Source organism: Strigops habroptila, chromosome 9 (genome assembly GCF_004027225.2).
Source record: "Strigops habroptila isolate Jane chromosome 9, bStrHab1.2.pri, whole genome shotgun sequence".
Taxonomy (NCBI): domain Eukaryota; kingdom Metazoa; phylum Chordata; class Aves; order Psittaciformes; family Psittacidae; genus Strigops; species Strigops habroptila.
In genome coordinates this window covers 43,644,025-43,662,712 of record NC_044285.2, presented here as the reverse complement: position 1 = coordinate 43,662,712, position 18,688 = coordinate 43,644,025, and the positions used below count along the sequence as shown (strand labels likewise).

Here is an 18,688-nt window from a genome sequence, read left to right as displayed (position 1 = left end):
CCCACCACATCTCTCTGATGCCAATAAGGTTGTAGCCCTGAAAGCATATTCCCTATGATATGTGCATAGAGGCATTTAAATTGGGTGATGAAGCCAACTTACTGGCTGTAGTGGCTGGAATTCCTTTGTGCTGTTCTTCAGGTGCTCTCCTGCTGACCTGTGATCCCTTAGATGCCTCGTGTCAGCATTTTACCATTTGGTATATCTCTGTACATCCTATCAGATTTGTTGCTTTATTGTATTGTTTTGTGAAAGGAAGTATGATTTCTTTTCAGTGTATGGTAATCTCAATGTTCTTTAAGTAATATCTTAACTTCTGGCCTAAGGGCTCAACCTGAGTGACGGTGCCATGCCAAGACCCCAAGGAATAGACTACTGCATTTGTAGAAGAGATGCATGTAACGGGCAACCCAGCCTTTGAGCTCAAAAGCATGGAAAAATCACTCACTGCCATTATGCAGACCAGTAGATATACAGGCAGCTGCTTTACACAAGGTGGAAAGAAATACAGAGAAACAAGGTGAAATCTCTGAAAAGCACTTAGATATATTGTAAGACAAATACGTCAATGTAATACATTAGTTTGAATTACGGATGTTTCCAGAATTGGGTCAATTAACTCAGAATTAACTCAAATTTTCCTCCTTTCTTTCACATCTGTCTGTTGAATTGATGTCGTTAAATTCTTCCCAGCAAATTACAATTTTAATGTCTCTCTCCAATTCACATGACATATCCCTTGAAATTCGGGTTCTTGAGTTGTCTGATAGTCATTAAAATGTGTGCAAATACCCTCGTAGGTTAGTTCCCTTCCCTGAGACCTAATGGTAAGAGTAGCATTAAGTTCCCACTTTGTGTTTTATCAGCACATGCTGGGAAAGAAGCTCTGATGTGGTTCATGTTTTTGCATGGTAATTAAATGGAAATTACATTGATGGAAGAAGGGCCACATGCCAATTGCTCTGCCTTGCACTAATTTGCACGCTGCCTCATTGACGCAAAACAACCCTTTTCTGAATGGACAACTCATAAGAGAACCAGAATGGATCCTCACTAGCTTTTCTGCCAAAATCGTCATTAAAGATGCTAATGACATGAGGAGAATTTGTGCATGAGCCTGTCACAGAGCCCAGGCTGTGATTATCAGCATGTGCTATAGCAACATTTTGGTTTCATGCATTAGTTTCAAATATGTATTCCATTTTTCCAGACTCTGTGTTCTCTGGTTGTAATGAGTGTCAGTGGTGGAAAACTTTTCTGTTCCTGCAGGAACTCTGATAAGCACAGTGACAGCAGTGGGTTTAGTGAGGGAATCTCTCCTCTGAGATGCTTTGGTTCCTAGTTGAAAAAAGTTCAAGACTACAAAGTTCAATGAGTAATGAACATGAAATACCCTGTTCCTCTATCAGCTCTTAGGTGCAAGACTTTATGAGCAAGGCAGGATGGTTGATAAGGTTGTGTTGATTCTCTCTTATTTCTCAGGTGGTTTGATTTCCATTCCTGTTGACATTTGGCAGCAGGATCTCTCCTCCAGCTGTGCTGGAGTTATTGGGACAGACTGGTTGTTACGGTGACCAATCCGTTTCCAGCCTCTGATGGATGCTTTTTTTTTTTAAATGTGTTTATTTTAGGTGAGTTTTGGGCGTTTTGCTTGTTTTCACAAACATCTATTTCCAGCCCCAATCAGAGGCAGCAGCTGTAGAAAGAGGTCTTGGTGGTGGTGAGATATGGAAATTGTATGACAGGCTTTCACTGTTCCTATTTGGCACCCACTGGGATGCAGAAGACTGTAAATGTGCATCTGACACCTATGAATATTGATGGCTGGGTTTCAGAGGCAGCAGAGCTCTGTCCTTCCATCCACACATATGTTCTAAATGAGAATGACTTCTCGCTCTATTTAAATTTTGAATTTTGGGGAAAAATTTTGAATTTGCCATTTAAGCTTTTGTCAATTCCTTCAGATCAGCTGAAATGAACTGAGAGAGACATTGGATTTATACACAGCAGAAACCAAAAGTTGTGAGTCTCATTTGCTGTTAAAATCTTGCTGGCTGGCTCCCTCCAGGATGCACAACAGCAGAACAAGGTTGGTTGTTTGATGCGACACGGCAAGTTGATGTTGACAAGCATGAACACAGGAAAAACAACTTCCAAGATGAAGTCCTTTAAACATTCTCTTTATAACCTACTTTGTCTACTTTCCATAATGATTTTTCCAAGTTTTTTCTAGTCTGTATTGGGATAAGTACTTTGGGATAAGTACCTCTTGTATTTTGGGGGTAACTAGTTCTACTACAGCACCCATATTGCTCACTTACATTTGTTAAATAGATAGCAACGCTTATTACATTTTGCTAGATCATTATGTTTACATATTATTTTATTATCATAGTTACCACTGGGTTTGATTTGTAATCAAGTGCAAGATTACACTGTAATAGTAGCATAACCATGATAATAAAATAACATTGCACTTGATTACAAAGCAAAAACAAGTCTATCAAAAAATCCAGTGGTATAACTTAACTAAATATCATTTCTTTAGTTTCCTTTTCTGCCTCATAAGACCGCTGTAATTTCCTGGGTAATAGTATTCTTTCAAGTATATCTGTACACCCACACTTCATTTATCCATATTAAATTAAACTTTTACTTCATGTTAATGGAACTTACAATAGGCCTACAATTTCTGCAAAACTCAAAACCAAAGGAGTACAACTGTGCCCAGAATGTGATAATAGTGAAGTTTCATTTTGCCTCTGATGCTGCCCATCTGGAATACTTTCCACATGTGGAAGCATTGTTATGGGAAATGGGATCCGTTTGTCCTGCATTGCTGTTTTCAACACAGACCTTTCCAGGATTCCAAACTGATACCTGCCTCATTCATCAGAGAGGGACATAAAGTCAGGCGGGATGGATATTGCTGCCTGTTTCTTTTCTTTTGGGCTGAGGGATGTCCCCTGAACTCCAAGTTATGAGGATGAAGGTACATGTGTTGGCATAGTCTGAGGTGTTTCTGAATCTTTGGAAAGCTCTGAGTTGACCTTTACACATCTTCATGCAGCAGTTTGACAACAATCTGGCATTTTGTAGGCTGTAAATGCTGTGGTATGCAAGTACCATGATCTAAGATTAAATCTTACTCCAGTTCAAGTTTTACAGCAGACTCTGTTAGTAGTGAGCTGTTATAATTAGTAACAAGTCGTGTACAAAATGCCTACAATAATGCAAATCTTTAACATCTTATTGTGTGGCTTCACACGCTGGGCTGTCACACTGAATGAGAACATGGCGACTTGGAAGTCAGTGCTGATTTAACATCGCACTGCATTAGGCTGGGTTGGGGGTGTATCAGCTCTGCTGGGCAGACATAGGGTAAGCAGGGCTATAGAAGCCCCATGTTTCTTGAGAGGGACAGTGCTGCTTTGACTCCATGCAGCCTTCCCAGGCCCCTGCTTTCCCAGGGTTGCTTTGGATGCTTGGATGTTGGTGACAGGGTGACCTACCCTGTTCAAGGCAACGGAGCTTGGGCTGAGCCAGTCTTCTTTGAGTATCATACCCAGATGGTTGGTTGGTTCCCAGCTAGCCCGAATGAATCAAATCTTATGAGAGGGGCCAGGAGTTAGTCTCTCACCTGTAGCACTGGCTGCTAAAGGCAGAATTACCCTGCAGCCCTCTGTAAGTGAGAAAGGAAGAAATACTGCATCATGCCAAGGTGAATTCCGCAAGCCTTCTTCCCTCTGATGCTTAATGCAGAGACACATCCCCATACTGTGATTCTGTTCATGCTTCCCCACAGAGAGGTTCGGTTAAACACGAGCCTTTAAAGTTACACTTTCTTGCAGTGATAGAAGTGGAGCATATCACGCCAGGAGTTCTCCACTGGCACGTCCACGTCCTGCAGGCGTCTGGGCTGTCTAGGAAAGCCTCCTGTGCCGCTGATGGAGAAATGGGCTTTCCAGCAGGCACCATGCTGTCCAGCTTATCTGCCAATGGAGCTTCCAGACCTAGTCCTGCTGCGGAAAATTATTTTCCACGACTGTGAAATGAACCTCCAGGCTTCCTGTGGCCTGGCAAAATGGAGAAATACCTAAGTATCATGGGATAACAGGGGGAAGAAGTGGGGAAGGACAACCAGGTAGTTAAGGCTGACATGGAGGGAAGGGGACTCCAGGCTTTGCAACACTGTACTGGAAGATAAACGGTATTTTTCCAATATTGTGCAAGGTTTGAGAAGAGCTCAAGCTAAAAGTCTCATTTAGCTGCCTTTGTTTGCTTCATCTCATTTCTATGTCCAATTCCTCAGTTAAAAGAAAGATAGCAAATTCCCCCACTGTGTAAGTCTGGATCGTCCCACCACAGGAATCCTGGTGGATAACTGCGCATTTCTGGGTGCAGCCTAGGGGCTGTTGATACACTTGCATGGTTCAGCAGGTTGTTCCTCTAGAGCACGGAGTTGATTGGCAATACTTGCATTTCCTAGGTTGCTATTAGGATTCTTTCATTAAATATTTGAACCTGATTTACATACTGGATGAATTTTGTCCCACTCTTCTTTCAGAGAAGGACAGGGATTCTTCATTTCTCTGCCTTTTGATCAGGGCAGGTTGCACATTCAAGGATAACTTACGAGTTGGCACATGGTGGCCATTAAACTCCTAGAAGACAGTGGGGCTCACTCACATGTGCACAGATTTCCTTGGGATTACTGAGTATGTAAGAGTGTTCATTAGCTAAGTAATTCCTTAGAAAAGCCACTGAAGGTGCTGTTCTGTCATCTTTCAGACTCCCACAGTGAAAGTTTCCAGTGTGACAAATTCCAGCCACACTTCTCCTATCATGAAAGGTGTATCTGTTCTTGGTCAGAAGCAGCTTGCACATGGTGGCTGAAATGCTTTGCAAGTGGGAGGTTTGCATCTGAGGTATTCCGTGACAGAAGGACAGTAGATGGCACTCAAGGATACGGAGCAGAATTTCTAGGCTTCTTAGCAACCCCCAAATCCTTGCTTTTTGCAGTGGCTTCTGTGGAGCACTCTCATGCTCGCATTTCTACCTGTGCAATCACAAAGAATCAGAGATGCCTGTTGGAAGCTAAACAGGGAATGCATTTTGCAAGTGCTCTGCTCTGAGAAATATCGGAAATGGAAATAAATGTCTGTGAGAATGACTAAAATATGGCTTATTTCCCTCGCTTGCAGTGATTTCTTGTCATTAGCAATCTCACAGACTGCTTGTGCTGGCTTTTAACCTCATCAGAAAAGCAAACTGTGACTCAACACTGGCATGAAGTTCAGCTAGACAGTTAACCCACTGTCCCTAATAGCTTTCCTGCTGTTGAGGAAGGTACAGTGAGAAGGAAAGCTGACTCACTGAACTACTTTGATATCCCTAAATTCAACGCAGCAGTTGAGCATGGGCTGCACTTTCCATCGGCATTAGACCAGTGCAAGTGCAGTGCTGTGCTGAACAAGGGCTGAAATGCTGGTTGTATCCTGGCCACATCCAGCAGCCTGCGAGCAAACGGGAGGAAAATCACTGCTGTTTTTCAAACTGCAGATCTTGCTTTGGCCTCACATTGTGCTTTATATCCTGAGCTGGAATTCTTTATTTCCCCCCACATGAGGAGGGGGGAAATACTGACCACTGCGCAAGGGATAGCAGAGTAACAAAACTCCTGAAAATATCTGTATCTACACACTCAAAGTTAATGCTAGTGATTTGCAGGAGTTGGTTAGAGTAAGTATGCCAATTCTTGTTAAATTGGGCATCTTCCTGGAATATTTAGTAGAAGCATTGGCTAGTTAACAATGACAGACCTGTGCTCTCTAGGTACAGAACCCTTTACATCAAACTGAAGGAAAGCCTTGTTATGACTGTCTGAAATGGGAAATTTTATCAGCGTTCAGAGGCCAGTTTGTTCAGTTGCATTGCCAGGAGGGAGCCCAAGCTGAGAAAGAGGTTTAGATGGAGCTGGGGAACAATTCCTTCCCCAGAGGGTGCTCAGGCATTGGAACAGGCTGCCCAGGGCAGTGCTGGAGTCACCGGCCCTGCAAGTGTTCACACCCCGTGTAGCCGAGGCCTCAGTGCCATGGGCTAGTGGTGGCCTTGGCAGTGCTGGGGAGCAGTTGGACTGGATGAGCTTAAAGGTCTTTTCCAACCTGGTTGATTCTATGATTTTATGGCTCTGTCAATCCCAGGTAGGCTCCCAGGCAGCTGTCAGGGGGCGATGGATGTCTAAATTGCCATGAAGTTTTGCTGAAATCGAAACCAAGACCTAAATAAAAAAATCTCTATATGGTTTTGTGTCCTCTCTCTTGCCACAGAGCCATACCTAGGAAAGAGCCATAGTCTAAACTTAATTTGACGTGAAACACTCTGGGTTCAAGCAGATGGCTTCTTTGTTCCAGCTGAGGTGACTGCTCAGCAGGCAGCTGTAATCTGAATAATGCCACACCATCGTCAGTTGTGAATTTTAGTTTCCTCAAATGATCTGTGTGTTTTAGCAGCTACTCCTTGTGACAAGGGATCTTCTACAATTTCATCAGAACTAGGAATACCACCAGTTATTGTCACATGTTTGTGCATTTCGTTAGGAAACAGTGTTGGAAAATATCTCTGTTTTTACATTTAGAAGGTATTTTATTGGGGCCTGTGTTTGCTTGTGGGCTTGTTTTCCAGTGCAGTATTGGTTCAACTGTTGCTTCATTAGTTGTTTAAATAGCGGGTCAAGGCTGATCCATAACCTGCATGAAGGAAATGAGAGGCCACTGTCCTGACGTTGTGCTGACATGCAGAACATCAGTGAATATTTTATTAGACTGTGGTTTCTTTCAGATAAAGTGTTATGGAGAACGTATATCTCAGAATTGTGTGAAGGAGTCATCTCTCTGTTGGAGTTAAAATGCTGTAAGGAACCCTTCAGATGAAGTTGGTGATAAAATTCAATTAGTTGTACCATTGCCCTGTTAATTATCCGTATCACTCCATGTAAAAATTCCAGATGTAGCTACAGATGTTGAAACTGTGAGCAAAGAACATGACTGAGCCTAGAAGTTTTTCCTCTGACTTCAAACATCATTTTAGTGTCCAACAATAAATGGAAAGATGAATATAACATATGGATTAATGGAATGAAAGACCACACCAGAATAATTGATATTTCCTGAAGAGACGCTGCCTTTGGGATGACAACAATATTCTCTATGTTTTCTTCTTAGCAAACATCCCAATATATTGGGTTTTTTTAAGCAGGGTTGTTTTAAGCAGATGATGTGTTAGAGCTGGCTCCTTGCATTTATAATATTACTTAAATGATGTTCAAGCAATCTTTCCTTCAATCAGATAATTACATCCATTCTGGCTTTAAATTTGCTTCTTTCTTACAAGTTCTGTCAAGACTGCAAGTCATTGCCATGCTGGATAGAAAGCAAAAGGTAACACAGTTATTTAAAAGTCTCAAAACAGCAGAATATGTGCAATTGTTTAATTTGCAATAGAATAGTCCCATCAGTTAATCACTGTAACTTGTGAGGCAAGAACCACAGAGCCTTCGGAGACACGTTCAGCTCTGCTGGGGTTTTCCTCGATGGTGGGGCGTTCTGAAGGAGGCCACTTGCCTGCTGCTCCCTGCCCCAGGGTACCACCAGTACCATGCTGACAGCTCCAGAGGAAAACCAAAGCTCAGGAGTGGTGGCATGGCCCAGTTTGGATGTGGTGGGTGGCACAGACTCCAGTGTGCCACTTTGTGTGGTGTTTTACTATGGCAAAATAGCATCTTCTAGGCACAGAGGTTCAAGAGCAGGGTCCCAGTAATGGTGTCACCAGCACTGCATGTGGACAGTGTCACCCTCCTTTTCTTACTTGGAGGTCTTTTCCACCTTCTTAGCCACCATATCACCTGGGAGCCCATGCTCTGCTGCGCATCTGTTGGGACTTTGGACTTGCAGCTTTCAAGAATACAGCCCTTCCCCTAAAAGGTATCTTCATTCATAGTGTATAGATTATGTCCTTGTGCTTGGCTGTGCTGGAATCTGTGCTGTTTATAAGGGATCCAGATAGCTTTAGGATAACCTGTGTTTCCTCTAGAAAAATGCAGGGTAGAAACTTAAAGGTAAAGCCAATTTCTCATGTAATCCAGCGCTCAGGAGTTCAATATGTTAGAAAAACATTGAATTCCACTCTACTGCTGGTAAAATCAGAAACACTGGCAGTGCTGCCCTTGAGAGCAGCCATTCCTCATGCCAGGGAGCTTAGCTGCATGTGTGTGATCCCTCCTGTGGATGTGCTGGTGAGCACTGAGGACTGCGGGGGTAAAGCAAGACATTCTGTACTTCTTGGGCATGATAGAGGTTTTCAGCCCTCTTGGTTGTGTGACTCTCGGGATGTCTCAGAGTCATTTGCCTATGTAAATCTGAAAGAAATAAATTAGCAAAAAAAATAGATAACACAGCTTTACACGTACTGATGTGGTATTTCAGGCTAAGAAATACTTTACTTCCTAGATAAGAGAGAGAACCATTTAAATTCTTCCATTCCCTTGGGAATAATGCAATGCTGTAATGTTAAAACTGTATGTAATTGCTTTCTATTTTTGTCAAGCCTGTGGTAGCTATGAAACTTTAAACTGAATACTGGAAAAGTGTGGTTGGTATAAAAAGCTTCAGGTGAATACATTAATGGTTCAATGGGGTTAAAAAGACTCCTAGCAGTGGGAAAGGGTAGGCTTTTTTCCACAGCCCATAACAATGGCTTTGCCTGGAATGTATGAAATAATCATACAATCAACTGGGCTGGAAAAGACCTTTAAGTTCATCAAGTCCAACCATTGCCCAGCACTGCCAAGGCCACCACTAACCCATGGCACTAGGGCCTCGGCTACACGGGGTGTGAACACTTGCAGGGACGGTGACTCCAGCACTGCCCTGGGCAGCCTGTTCCAATGCCTGAGCACCCTTTGGGGAAGGAATTGTTCCTCAGCTCCATCTAAACCTCCCCTGGTGCAGCTTGAGGCCGTTTCCTCTTGTCCCATCCCTTGTTCCTTGGGAGAAGAGACCAGCCCCCTCCTGGCTCCATCCTCCTGTCAGGCAGTTGCAGAGAGCGATAAGGTCCCCCCTGAGCCTTCTCTTCTCCAGACTAAACCCCCCCAGGTCCCTCAGCCGTTCCTCATCACACTTGTGCTCCAGACCCTTCATCAAAAGCCACTTCAATCTGACAGAAAGTGACAGCTTTTGGGTACATCTTCTGGCTTGCTGTTTCCCGTCATCTCCAAGCTGCTCTGAATTACAGCAGGGAAACCTGAGTGAACGCCACTCTTCTCATTCTGAAAGGCCATATCCTCATTTCCCAGTGGATTAGGTGAGGAATTAGTCCAGGATTTTTGTCACTGACCTTTCTGAGAACCAGAGCACCAATCAGTGTATGGCCTGGAACAGATCCATGGCAGCTAGAGGACGATGAAGATGTGCTTCACGTGCTGTGTTGCCATGTTAACCACTAAGAAATTGTGCTTTGTACTGAGATTAAGATTCATTCGAATTCATGATTTCCCACCATTTTTAGTTATAGTAGTTCAAGATCTGCTGGGAGTTAAAGCAAAATGTAACTACAGCAAATAGCAGAAAGCCAAAAAGAGAAATATTACATGTATTTTTGGTTTTGACCAGGCCAATGAACAGCATTAAAAGAGGCTGTATTTGAACAGATATGCGTCTCTTGTTCTTATTCTGCACCTTTTAGCTCTGGAGTTTTTTCCTGTATAAATGCATATGTATATTAGATATATGTGTGTATATATAAAAATGTCACCGTGAGTCTAAAAGACAAAATATACCCATATTCCTCCTGTGTGATTTTGAAGAGTGGTTTTTACCCTTTTATCCATCCTGACAGATATAAAGCCCTGGATAAACACAGGAGCTCTGAAGCCTTCTCCAAATTCCTGTTCATGGTTAGAAAAAACCATCTTGGCTGCAGCTTACTGCGAGTTTGTCATGGAACGTTTCTGATGCGACAGGGATGAATTTTACACAACTCTTCACTTTCTTGTGGTGTGAGCAGATATTTTATGACTATTATTCCCCATTTGTCCTGAGTGTTACAATGCGTATTCCTGGGACAGACTGTGCTATGGAAGTAGTAAATATGTACAGGCAATAGTTGTTTTTTAATATGTAAATCTAGTGAGCCAGTCCACTTGTAGCATGGAGTGTGTGTTTCTGTGTACACACAGCTCCTGTCTACTCCAGCTTAGCACAAAAAGCTGGGTAAAGCTCATGAGATCTTGTTGGAGGCTCCAGGGAGAAGGAAGGGGTTTGTATCAGCCTCCTGCAGTCCCACGTTTCTTGTCATCACAGGTTCTATCACATTTTTATTCATTTTTTGTCTCAGTTCAGCCATTCTCCTACAATCTGGAGTAATTCAGTGTTAGCATAATTAATTTTGCTTCCATTTGCTGTGGTTTGGTTTAGTCAGTCAGCTCCTGCTGCAGGGGCTGGTAATTCTGACTCTAATGCTGTGAGCCGCACAATAACCACAATCACAGTGTTACACAGCACTTTTCACCCATATGCATAGAACCTCTGACAAAAGTGATTCAGTTTCCTTCTCACCGTCTTTCTTGATGTAAAGCACAAGAAATTGAAGGGAACTCTCATCTGACACCAAATCGGCTGCACGCAGAGAAGCTCTGCAGCTGTGCCAAAATGCTTGTGAGTTTCTGTATTTTGCTGGCGATGGTTTGTGCCCGTCTCAGTGCTCAGTGGCAGGCAGGAACTGGGGTTTGGTTTTTCCTCCCAGTGCGGGAGACAAATTCCCACCTCTGGATCATGACTCCTGGTTAAATATGAGTGTTTGACCCACTCGTCATGTTTCCCATGAAGAAGGACAGTGCCTCAGGTTCCATGAGATGCTATTCAGTGTTGGAGGCTGAAGCAATATACACATGCGTTAGTTTCCTTCCAGGATTTCATACATCGTGTTTTTATCCTGATCAGAGCTAGAGGCTAACACTGATCTATCATTGCAATAGTTTTCTATATGTTTTTCTCTATGAATTTGTCCAGTGTAAACTTCTAGCATCCACAAAATATCTGAAGGCAAAAATACCTATGGTTTTATTGCACGCTGGTTAAAGAAATATCGCCTTTTGTTCTGACCTGGTGCATTCATTTAATTCCCTTTAGCAGTATCCTGTCTGGTCTACCAGTCAGTGCATTAAATAGATGACTGATTTGAAGGGCACAGATTAATTCAAGGTACAAAAATCAGAGTTTCTTACAAAGAATTTGGGTTTTGCTTGCCTGGGTGTTCAGTACTGTTTCATTCTTCCTGGAGCCAAATTTGAACTGAGATTCATGCTTTTCATTGGAAACGCAATTACTAAAGCTTAGAAGTGCTGGAGTCCAAGACTTCATTTCACTCGGTCATCTGCACTTCTAACTATATGGTAATTGCTATTCTTTGTGTATGAAATGAGAGAAAATAGAAGAAATTAGAGAACTGTTGCCTTCTGCCAATAGAGTGTTTCTGAGGATAAGATAGTTTTCAAGGTATAACATCCTTAACAGAACAGGGATTTAATCCTTGTTTGTACCTTGGCACAGTCCCAGGGCACATTTCCTGTGTCTTGTACATTTATTCGAAACAGAATTAGAATACACTTGTTTTCTATTATACAAATTTCTGCCTTTGGAGGCTGTGTAGGTGTTATTCAAATACACACATCATGCTTACTTAGAAGGAATTGCATTTGAAAATAGGCTATATACTATGCCCTTCCTATCAAGATATAGTAACGAGTTACAAGCTGCCATTCCAAAGCTTTCCAGTGTCACATTTTATTATTGCAGAACATTTTAGGAAACTTCTTGAGGAAGTAAAATGTCTCCTTGTGGAACTGCCTTTTCAGCTCTGAGCGTAATGGTGTGCCTTGGGGCAGTAAAGAGTAAAAGGATTAGCCATCAGGAGGGCTCTCATACCACCTTTATCTTCAGAAACATCCAGGCAGTAATTCTGGGCAGCATTCCTTGGATCTCTTGGTGGCTGTAGTTCCTGCAGTGCAAGGGCTGGCAGCGGGGAACACCTACTAACCTCACACCGCGGGTATGAATGCTTACTGTTGCTTTTGCTTCTGCTAATTCTTTGCTTGTAATGCTATTGTCCAGTTCACATCAATAGCAGTTGTTGTTCCAGGGGGAGTCAGTCACGGGAAGTGGTGGGGTAGCTCGAAGGAAGAAGTGAGAGAGGTTATTCATCATTCAATAATGCTGAAAAGGTGGTTGCTGTAGAAACCTCTCCCAGGTCTAGCAAATGCCAAGAATCAGACTGAACCCGCTGCAGTGCCATAGATCAGATTGAAGATGCTCCACGCACAGGGAGCCTGGAGGCCCTTTCTGTAGACACTGGAGATTTCCTGGCCTTCTGCCTGATGCAGGGAGCCGCCACCACCACCACCACACCCCTGTGCAGAGGCTGCTGCACAGTCACCATCACCCCGTGCACATTCATCAGGACCACTTCATTCATCACAGCATGCTCCTGGTACTTTTCTCCAGGTCTTGTACTCAAAACTCCTTTCAGCCTGTATCAGAAAGCAACTCAAAGGGAGAAGTAGGGAGGGATAAAGTGTGACCGAATGTGTTTTAGCTTGGGCTGGCAGCAAAAGCCTGGGGCTGTACAGGGAGTTAGGCCTCGCTTGAAAGAGATCAGACTTGTTCTTCCCTGGAGGCATCATTAAAGACCCAGCAGTTCAGAGGTGTGCTTAGTTGGAGCTCTGAGCTCATTTGCAGGCTGATGCCAACGAAGCCCTAAGCTATTGCAAAGTGCGAACAAGAGCAGGACGTGCAGAATTTGATCATAGCTTCATAAACGGTCTGAGTCATCGTTTAACCAAGCTCAATTCATTTGCACAGCAGAGGTGCCCTTTAGAGTAAAGATGCTCCAGACACAAAGTGCTTTACTTAGTTCCTTTGATAAGGACCTCTTACTTGCTACATTGGATTTCAGTCCACTTATAGTCCATCCAGTAGGAGTGGTGCAAACTTGCTGAAATAAATGGTTCATCTCCCCAGAGGTGAGGTCTTCTTGTGTGGGTTTTGTGAGCTAGTTAGCACATCTCCTGTGGGTTTCCCACTGGTAAAATGAGCTGATGTGTCTGTCTCGTTCTGCCATGCTCTTTGTGTGGGATTCCTGGGCTGCATTTGGGCAGTTTGTACTGATTTGCTCTGGTTCAGTTCATCTTGGGGTTCTGCATGTAAGGTGTCCTGGGTCTCTCTTGGCTGGGTAATTTGTTTCAAAATATGCTTTCTGAGACTAACATTTCTCCCTTTCCGTTCGCGAGCAGTAGGATGGAGCTGCCTTGTGCTTAATATGACTGATTCTGCAGAGTGATGTTTCTGATCCTTGGGTGAACTTTGAGATTGCTTTAGATTTCCGTGTTTGGAAGGAAGACACAAGATATTTCATTATTCAACTATTATGAAACCTCTCATGTTTTCAGCTGCTATAGATACTGTTGATTTGTTTTGATAAGTGTGTTAGAGCTTGGCAGGACATGTTATTGATCTCACACAACCCACTCTAAGCATTAACATGGGAGTATCATTCACAAATCAATTTTCTTTGTGCTTTAATTTAAATACCAGCACCACTGGAGGATTTTTCTTGGTCACTTTTATTCTCCAGCTGCACTTTAGCACTGAGTAAACTGAGTAGTAAATGCAGGCACCCAAATTAGCCACATGCCAGCTGCTGTCAGAGGTAGCTATCTAGTCTGTTCAGTTTGCCGGCACACTTGTTTCTTTAAAGAATAATACTCAGCTCTGTCTACGTTCAAAGCAGTTTTCAGATTTCAGCCACTCAATCCCAGCTGCTCTGTAAGGAGGCAGCTATTGCTCCGTTATTAAGGCACACTGCCTTGGGAGGAATATTTAAGGTAAAGTATTGTCATTTAGCTAGTTAGAAAAACCTGTCTGCTGCCTTTCTCCTCAGCAGACAGAAACTGAGAAGTACTTATCAGGAAAGGTTTAGAAAGGATCTGGGTGAAGCTAATGCCACAGAGCACTGTGCGATCCATTGAAAGGATGTGATGAGGTAATTACAATGCAGTATTTGATTTTGTACAGGTATGGCTGAGAGGTAAAAAGAGGAACAGAGTTAGAACGGTCACTTGGAGGCACTGCCAAATTAATGTTCGTTTGCCTTTAGCTACTGGTCATGGAAAACAAATGTGTGGGAAATGGGTATGGGTTTATGGAGTGCTCGGAGCCAGGGACTGCCTGGAGAGAGGCCCTGCAAGAGGTTTCCTTGTCCACTCCTCATGCATGTGCCCCTTGCTGGTATCGTAGGGTTAAAATATCCCACAGGTTTCTCAGAAATGATGGCCTGGCTTCCCAAATTATTTCCTTTCCTTTTTTTCCTTTCATTTCTTTTCTCTCTATGTTTCAGATTATGCTTGGCCTTTGCCTAAACAGTTGTGCCCTATATGGATTTCCCTAGATGTGCTCTTTTCAACTGCATCTATTATGCATCTCTGTGCCATCTCTCTTGATCGGTATGTAGCAATACGCAATCCCATTGAGCACAGCCGCTTCAATTCCCGCACCAAGGCTATTATGAAAATTGCTGCAGTTTGGACCATATCCATAGGTAAGCAATGCGGCTCACGATCTTCACCGTGTCTTAATGAATGATAGTGTTCCTCCAATTTTCATTTAGGGTTTTTAAGAGGAGACTCAAATTAATTTACCTGGCCTGCATGCCTGAATATAATAGATGATTACTGGGAAACACAAGTCTTTCATTGCAGTTGGTCAGTGACCAAAAGAAGTAGTCATTTTTCAGGACCCCACCACTTTTGATGCTGAAGCATTGCTGCTGTGTACATAGCAATATGCCGATAAGACAGACAAATGGTACTATAAAACTGCTAAGTAACCAAAGCAGAAAATAGCATTAGCAAAGCCTTTGGAAGGAAAAGCCAGCTGGTACAAATGACATGTCTACACTGCAGTTGCTGCAGATAAACTTGCTCAAATTGTGGCAGTGGTTTAAGTGAAGTGGCGCAGAATGAAGGCAGGCTAACAGAGAGGGATTTACTGCTCTTGTGCAGGCTTTAGAGCTTGTGTTATACTCTGCCACAGCAGGATTGCTGCTAGTACTGAGCTGGCAAGCTTGAAGTCATAGTAAATTAGGAGTACACATAAAAGAAGGCACTTTTTTATCACTTCGATAAAAAGCAATAAATAAAGCAGCAGTAAAATAAGGGAAGAAATGGAAAATGATAGCAAGATGGCTCTATAATGTCAGGAATTATGTGAAGGAAAGCATTTTTTAGGGGAATTCTTTCAATGCGCTTTATAAAAGAGACATTTGAGGCAGGGTCAGAAGTGTCTGACCACTTCCCTCTGCCATATTGCCTTTTTTGCTTGGATAAAATGCAGTCTTACAAAGATTTCATGGAATCATAGAATCCCAGACTGGTTTTGTGTTGGAAGAGACCTTAAAGCTCACCCAGTTCCAGCCTCCTGCCACGGGCAGGGACACCTTCCACTAGAGCAGGTTGCTCCAAGCCCCTGTGTCCAACCTGGCCTTGAACACTGCCAGGGATGGGGCAGCCACAGCTTCTCTGGGCACCCTGTGCCAGCGCCTCAGCACCCTCACAGGGAAGAGCTGCTGCCTCAGAGCTCATCTCAGTCTCCCCTCTGGCAGGTTAAAGCCATTCCCCTTGTCCTGTCCCTACAGGCCCTTGTCCAAAGCCCCTCTCCAGGTTTCCTGGAGCCCCTTTAGGCACTGGAGCTGCTCTAAGATCTCCCCTTCAGGAGCCTTCTCTTCTCCAGGCTGCCCCAGCCCAGCTCTCTCAGCCTGGCTCCAGAGCAGAGCTGCTCCAGCCCTCGCAGCAGCTCTGGGGCCTCCTCTGGATTCGCTCCAGCAGCTCCATGTCCCTCTTGTGCTGTTGCCCCAGAGCTGGATGCAGTTTTCCAGATGGACCCAATGAAATCCCACACAATTTTCTGGAGGATGGAATAGGTTAAGTGAATTCATCCTTCCTTCAGTATTAAATATCACAAAAGATTTGCACATTTCTGTGCATGATCAAATATCAAATTCAAAGCACTGACGTGCAGGCTGGTCAGTTTGCATTCCCTACTTCAGTTGGAATGAAGAAACTTTTCAATGCACCCTATGTAAAGAATTCCGAATTCAGTTCCTGAACCAGAATTTAAAAAAGGAAGTAAAAAGCATGTAATTTATCTTAATTTAGTTGCTTTTGCATTCTCTTTTCCTGGAATGTTAACGCTGACATAATATATAATAGAGGTTCTTTGCTCATTGAGCTATAAATTTGGCAGGTTGCACAAGCCTAAACCTATGATTAGGGTTTTAAGCAGGGGAACATAACAGAGCCCTCCTGTCTGTTGACAATTGCTTTATGAATGGGTCTTTCCAAAGTCCTCTTTGTTCCACATTCAAGTCCGTCACTGCCAGTTGTCCTGTGCTTAACAAAAGTGACCTGAGCAAGATTTTTCTGTGTTCGGTTAAAGAAAAAGTAGGTGCTGTGAAGTGCCTGGCTTGTAACAATGAGTTTTGTGATAGATAGCACTGTCCTGGGGCTGGAAGTAGGTGGGGCAGCCATCTATTGAAGCAGCATCTATTGTAAGCAACACAATTGAAAATGAAAATGAATTGTAGATATGAGCTTGCTGGCAGAATCTTGGTGGTGTTTCAAGACTTCAGACTTTTCACAGCCTCAAGTGCAAAGATGTTCATAAGATGTGAAGTTGACCATCTCACCGGACTCCCTGTATCCCTCTCTGAGGAAGGTGGCTTTGGGGCACCCTGGCCAAGAGAGCAGCTCCCCGTGCAGCTTTCAGTAGGAGTGATGAGGAGCTAGTCAGACTCTAAATACACACTGTGTAATACAGGAGAAAGTGTTAACTGGGTGATAGCAATGTAAAAGGAATATCACTTTGGAAATGTGAATGAAAGAACATCAGTGATGTGGAAGGGTGCACTCACGCTGCTTCTGGTATGAAAATAAGTAAACCACTTGAATCCTGAACTTCCTGGTGGCCTGCACTGCAGCCTGCTGGCACAAAAGGGGTTTTCCTCTGCTTCCCAGAAAATCCAAGGTTTGATAATTTACTAGAGAGCGCCGAAATTACACATGCTGCCAATTTCCCAGCTCACAGCTTTACATCCTTAGTAACAGTGTCAGTTCCATTTACTTGATAAGTGACTGAGATAGGGCTGTCCTTTAAATTCTGGTGTTTGTCTCAGTGCCATAAGCAGACCTCCCATGTCCTTTTTTTGCTTGAAAACAGAACAAGTAACCAAACAAAGGAATTGCTCTGTTGAACTCTGGTAATACGATGATATGTGCTGTGTTAAAATTGGAATTTTTTTTTTTCATTCTCTCTCCCTGACTCTCTAATGACATTTTAATTTTGATTTAAGGTAGGTGCTCAACTTTCAAAGGGAATTTTACATTCCCATTGAACTTTCATACTACATTGTTTTATTGAGGAGATCTATTTACAGAAGTCTGAAAGACAAGCGTTGCAGGGATCACTTGATCACAGATCAAGTGATTTTATGTCTCACAGCGGTTTGCTGCTGTTCCTCTCTCACGTAGGCTGAGCAGCCGTATGCCTGCAAGCTGTCCTAGTGATGTCCTTAAAGAGCCTCCAGTTATCAGTTAAACCTTCGCCTGTCTCACTTGGGATAATCCTAGTGGGAAATGATACTCAGTTTGAGGAACATGCTTGGAGTGACAGCACTGATATTAAAAGGAATTGTAGTCTTCGTACAGGCTAAGAGCAGGTTGTGCACGCAGGTGAAGGGGGGCTGGAGTTAACTCACATAGCCTCCCTCAAGTTGTGGTTTTAGTCATGTGCCCTAAGAGGGGAATTTTCTTCCCCAGAGGGTGCTCAGGCCCAGGGCAGGGCTGGAGTCACCGTCCCTGCAAGTGCTCACACCCCGTGTAGCCGAGGCGTCAGTGCCATGGGTTAGTGGTGGCCTTGGCAGTGCTGGGAACGGTTGGACTGGATGAGCTTAAAGGTCTTTTCCAAGCTGGTTGATTCTATGATGCTATGATGGACCTCCCTAGCACATCAGCAAGAGTTGTCAGGGTGAGGAAGATCACAGCAGTTGATAACAAGCTGAGCTTGTAGCAAGGGAGCTACCTTGGGATTTCAGGCATGGGTACTGGCGTCGGTTTGGGTTTGTCATGAGGCACCGGTGAAGGGTTTTGTCTGGGACAGCAGTAGATGGTGATAAACTGTGAAGTGTTTTCACAGAAGATGAATGGGCCATCCCCTCTGTTCCCAGGGGCAAGGGAGATGCCGGTATCTCCTGTTTGAGGTCACTGATTTCCTGGGGAAGCCCAGCCCTGGCAGCAGGTACGCTGTGAGCAGCAGCCCCATCCCCTTTGTTCAAATGTGCTTTTGGAAACACATGGCTGAGCAAACCAGGAGAAGTAATTTAGCAAAATGCAAGGGCAGGTGGGAAAATCATTTATTTCTTCTGTCTGTTACTGGCATTTGCTGATGTCCCATCTGGGCTCAGGCTGCTCAGTGCTCTCGCAAGGTTTAAGTAAAGGTCAGCAACTCATGCAGACACAGTCAGTAATTACATTTATCTGTTTGCAGTTGTGCTCATGGTGGGGCAGGGAGATCCTTCAAAGTTC

General features: G+C 43.6%; 1 protein-coding gene across 7 annotated transcripts in view; it reads left to right on the top strand.

The window, feature by feature from the left end:
• Nucleotides 1-18,688, top strand: part of HTR2C (5-hydroxytryptamine receptor 2C) — a 201,532-nt gene that overhangs the window by 173,455 nt on the left and 9,389 nt on the right. For 5 of the 7 annotated variants that reach the window (XM_032920167.1, XM_032920166.1, XM_032920165.1 and 2 more), the window contains one exon: nucleotides 14,449-14,649. The exons of the other annotated variants lie outside the window; for them this stretch is intronic. In XM_032920167.1, the coding sequence (XP_032776058.1) occupies nucleotides 14,449-14,649 (201 nt within the window). The remainder of the gene's footprint in view (nucleotides 1-14,448; nucleotides 14,650-18,688) is intronic. 7 annotated transcript variants of the gene reach the window in all.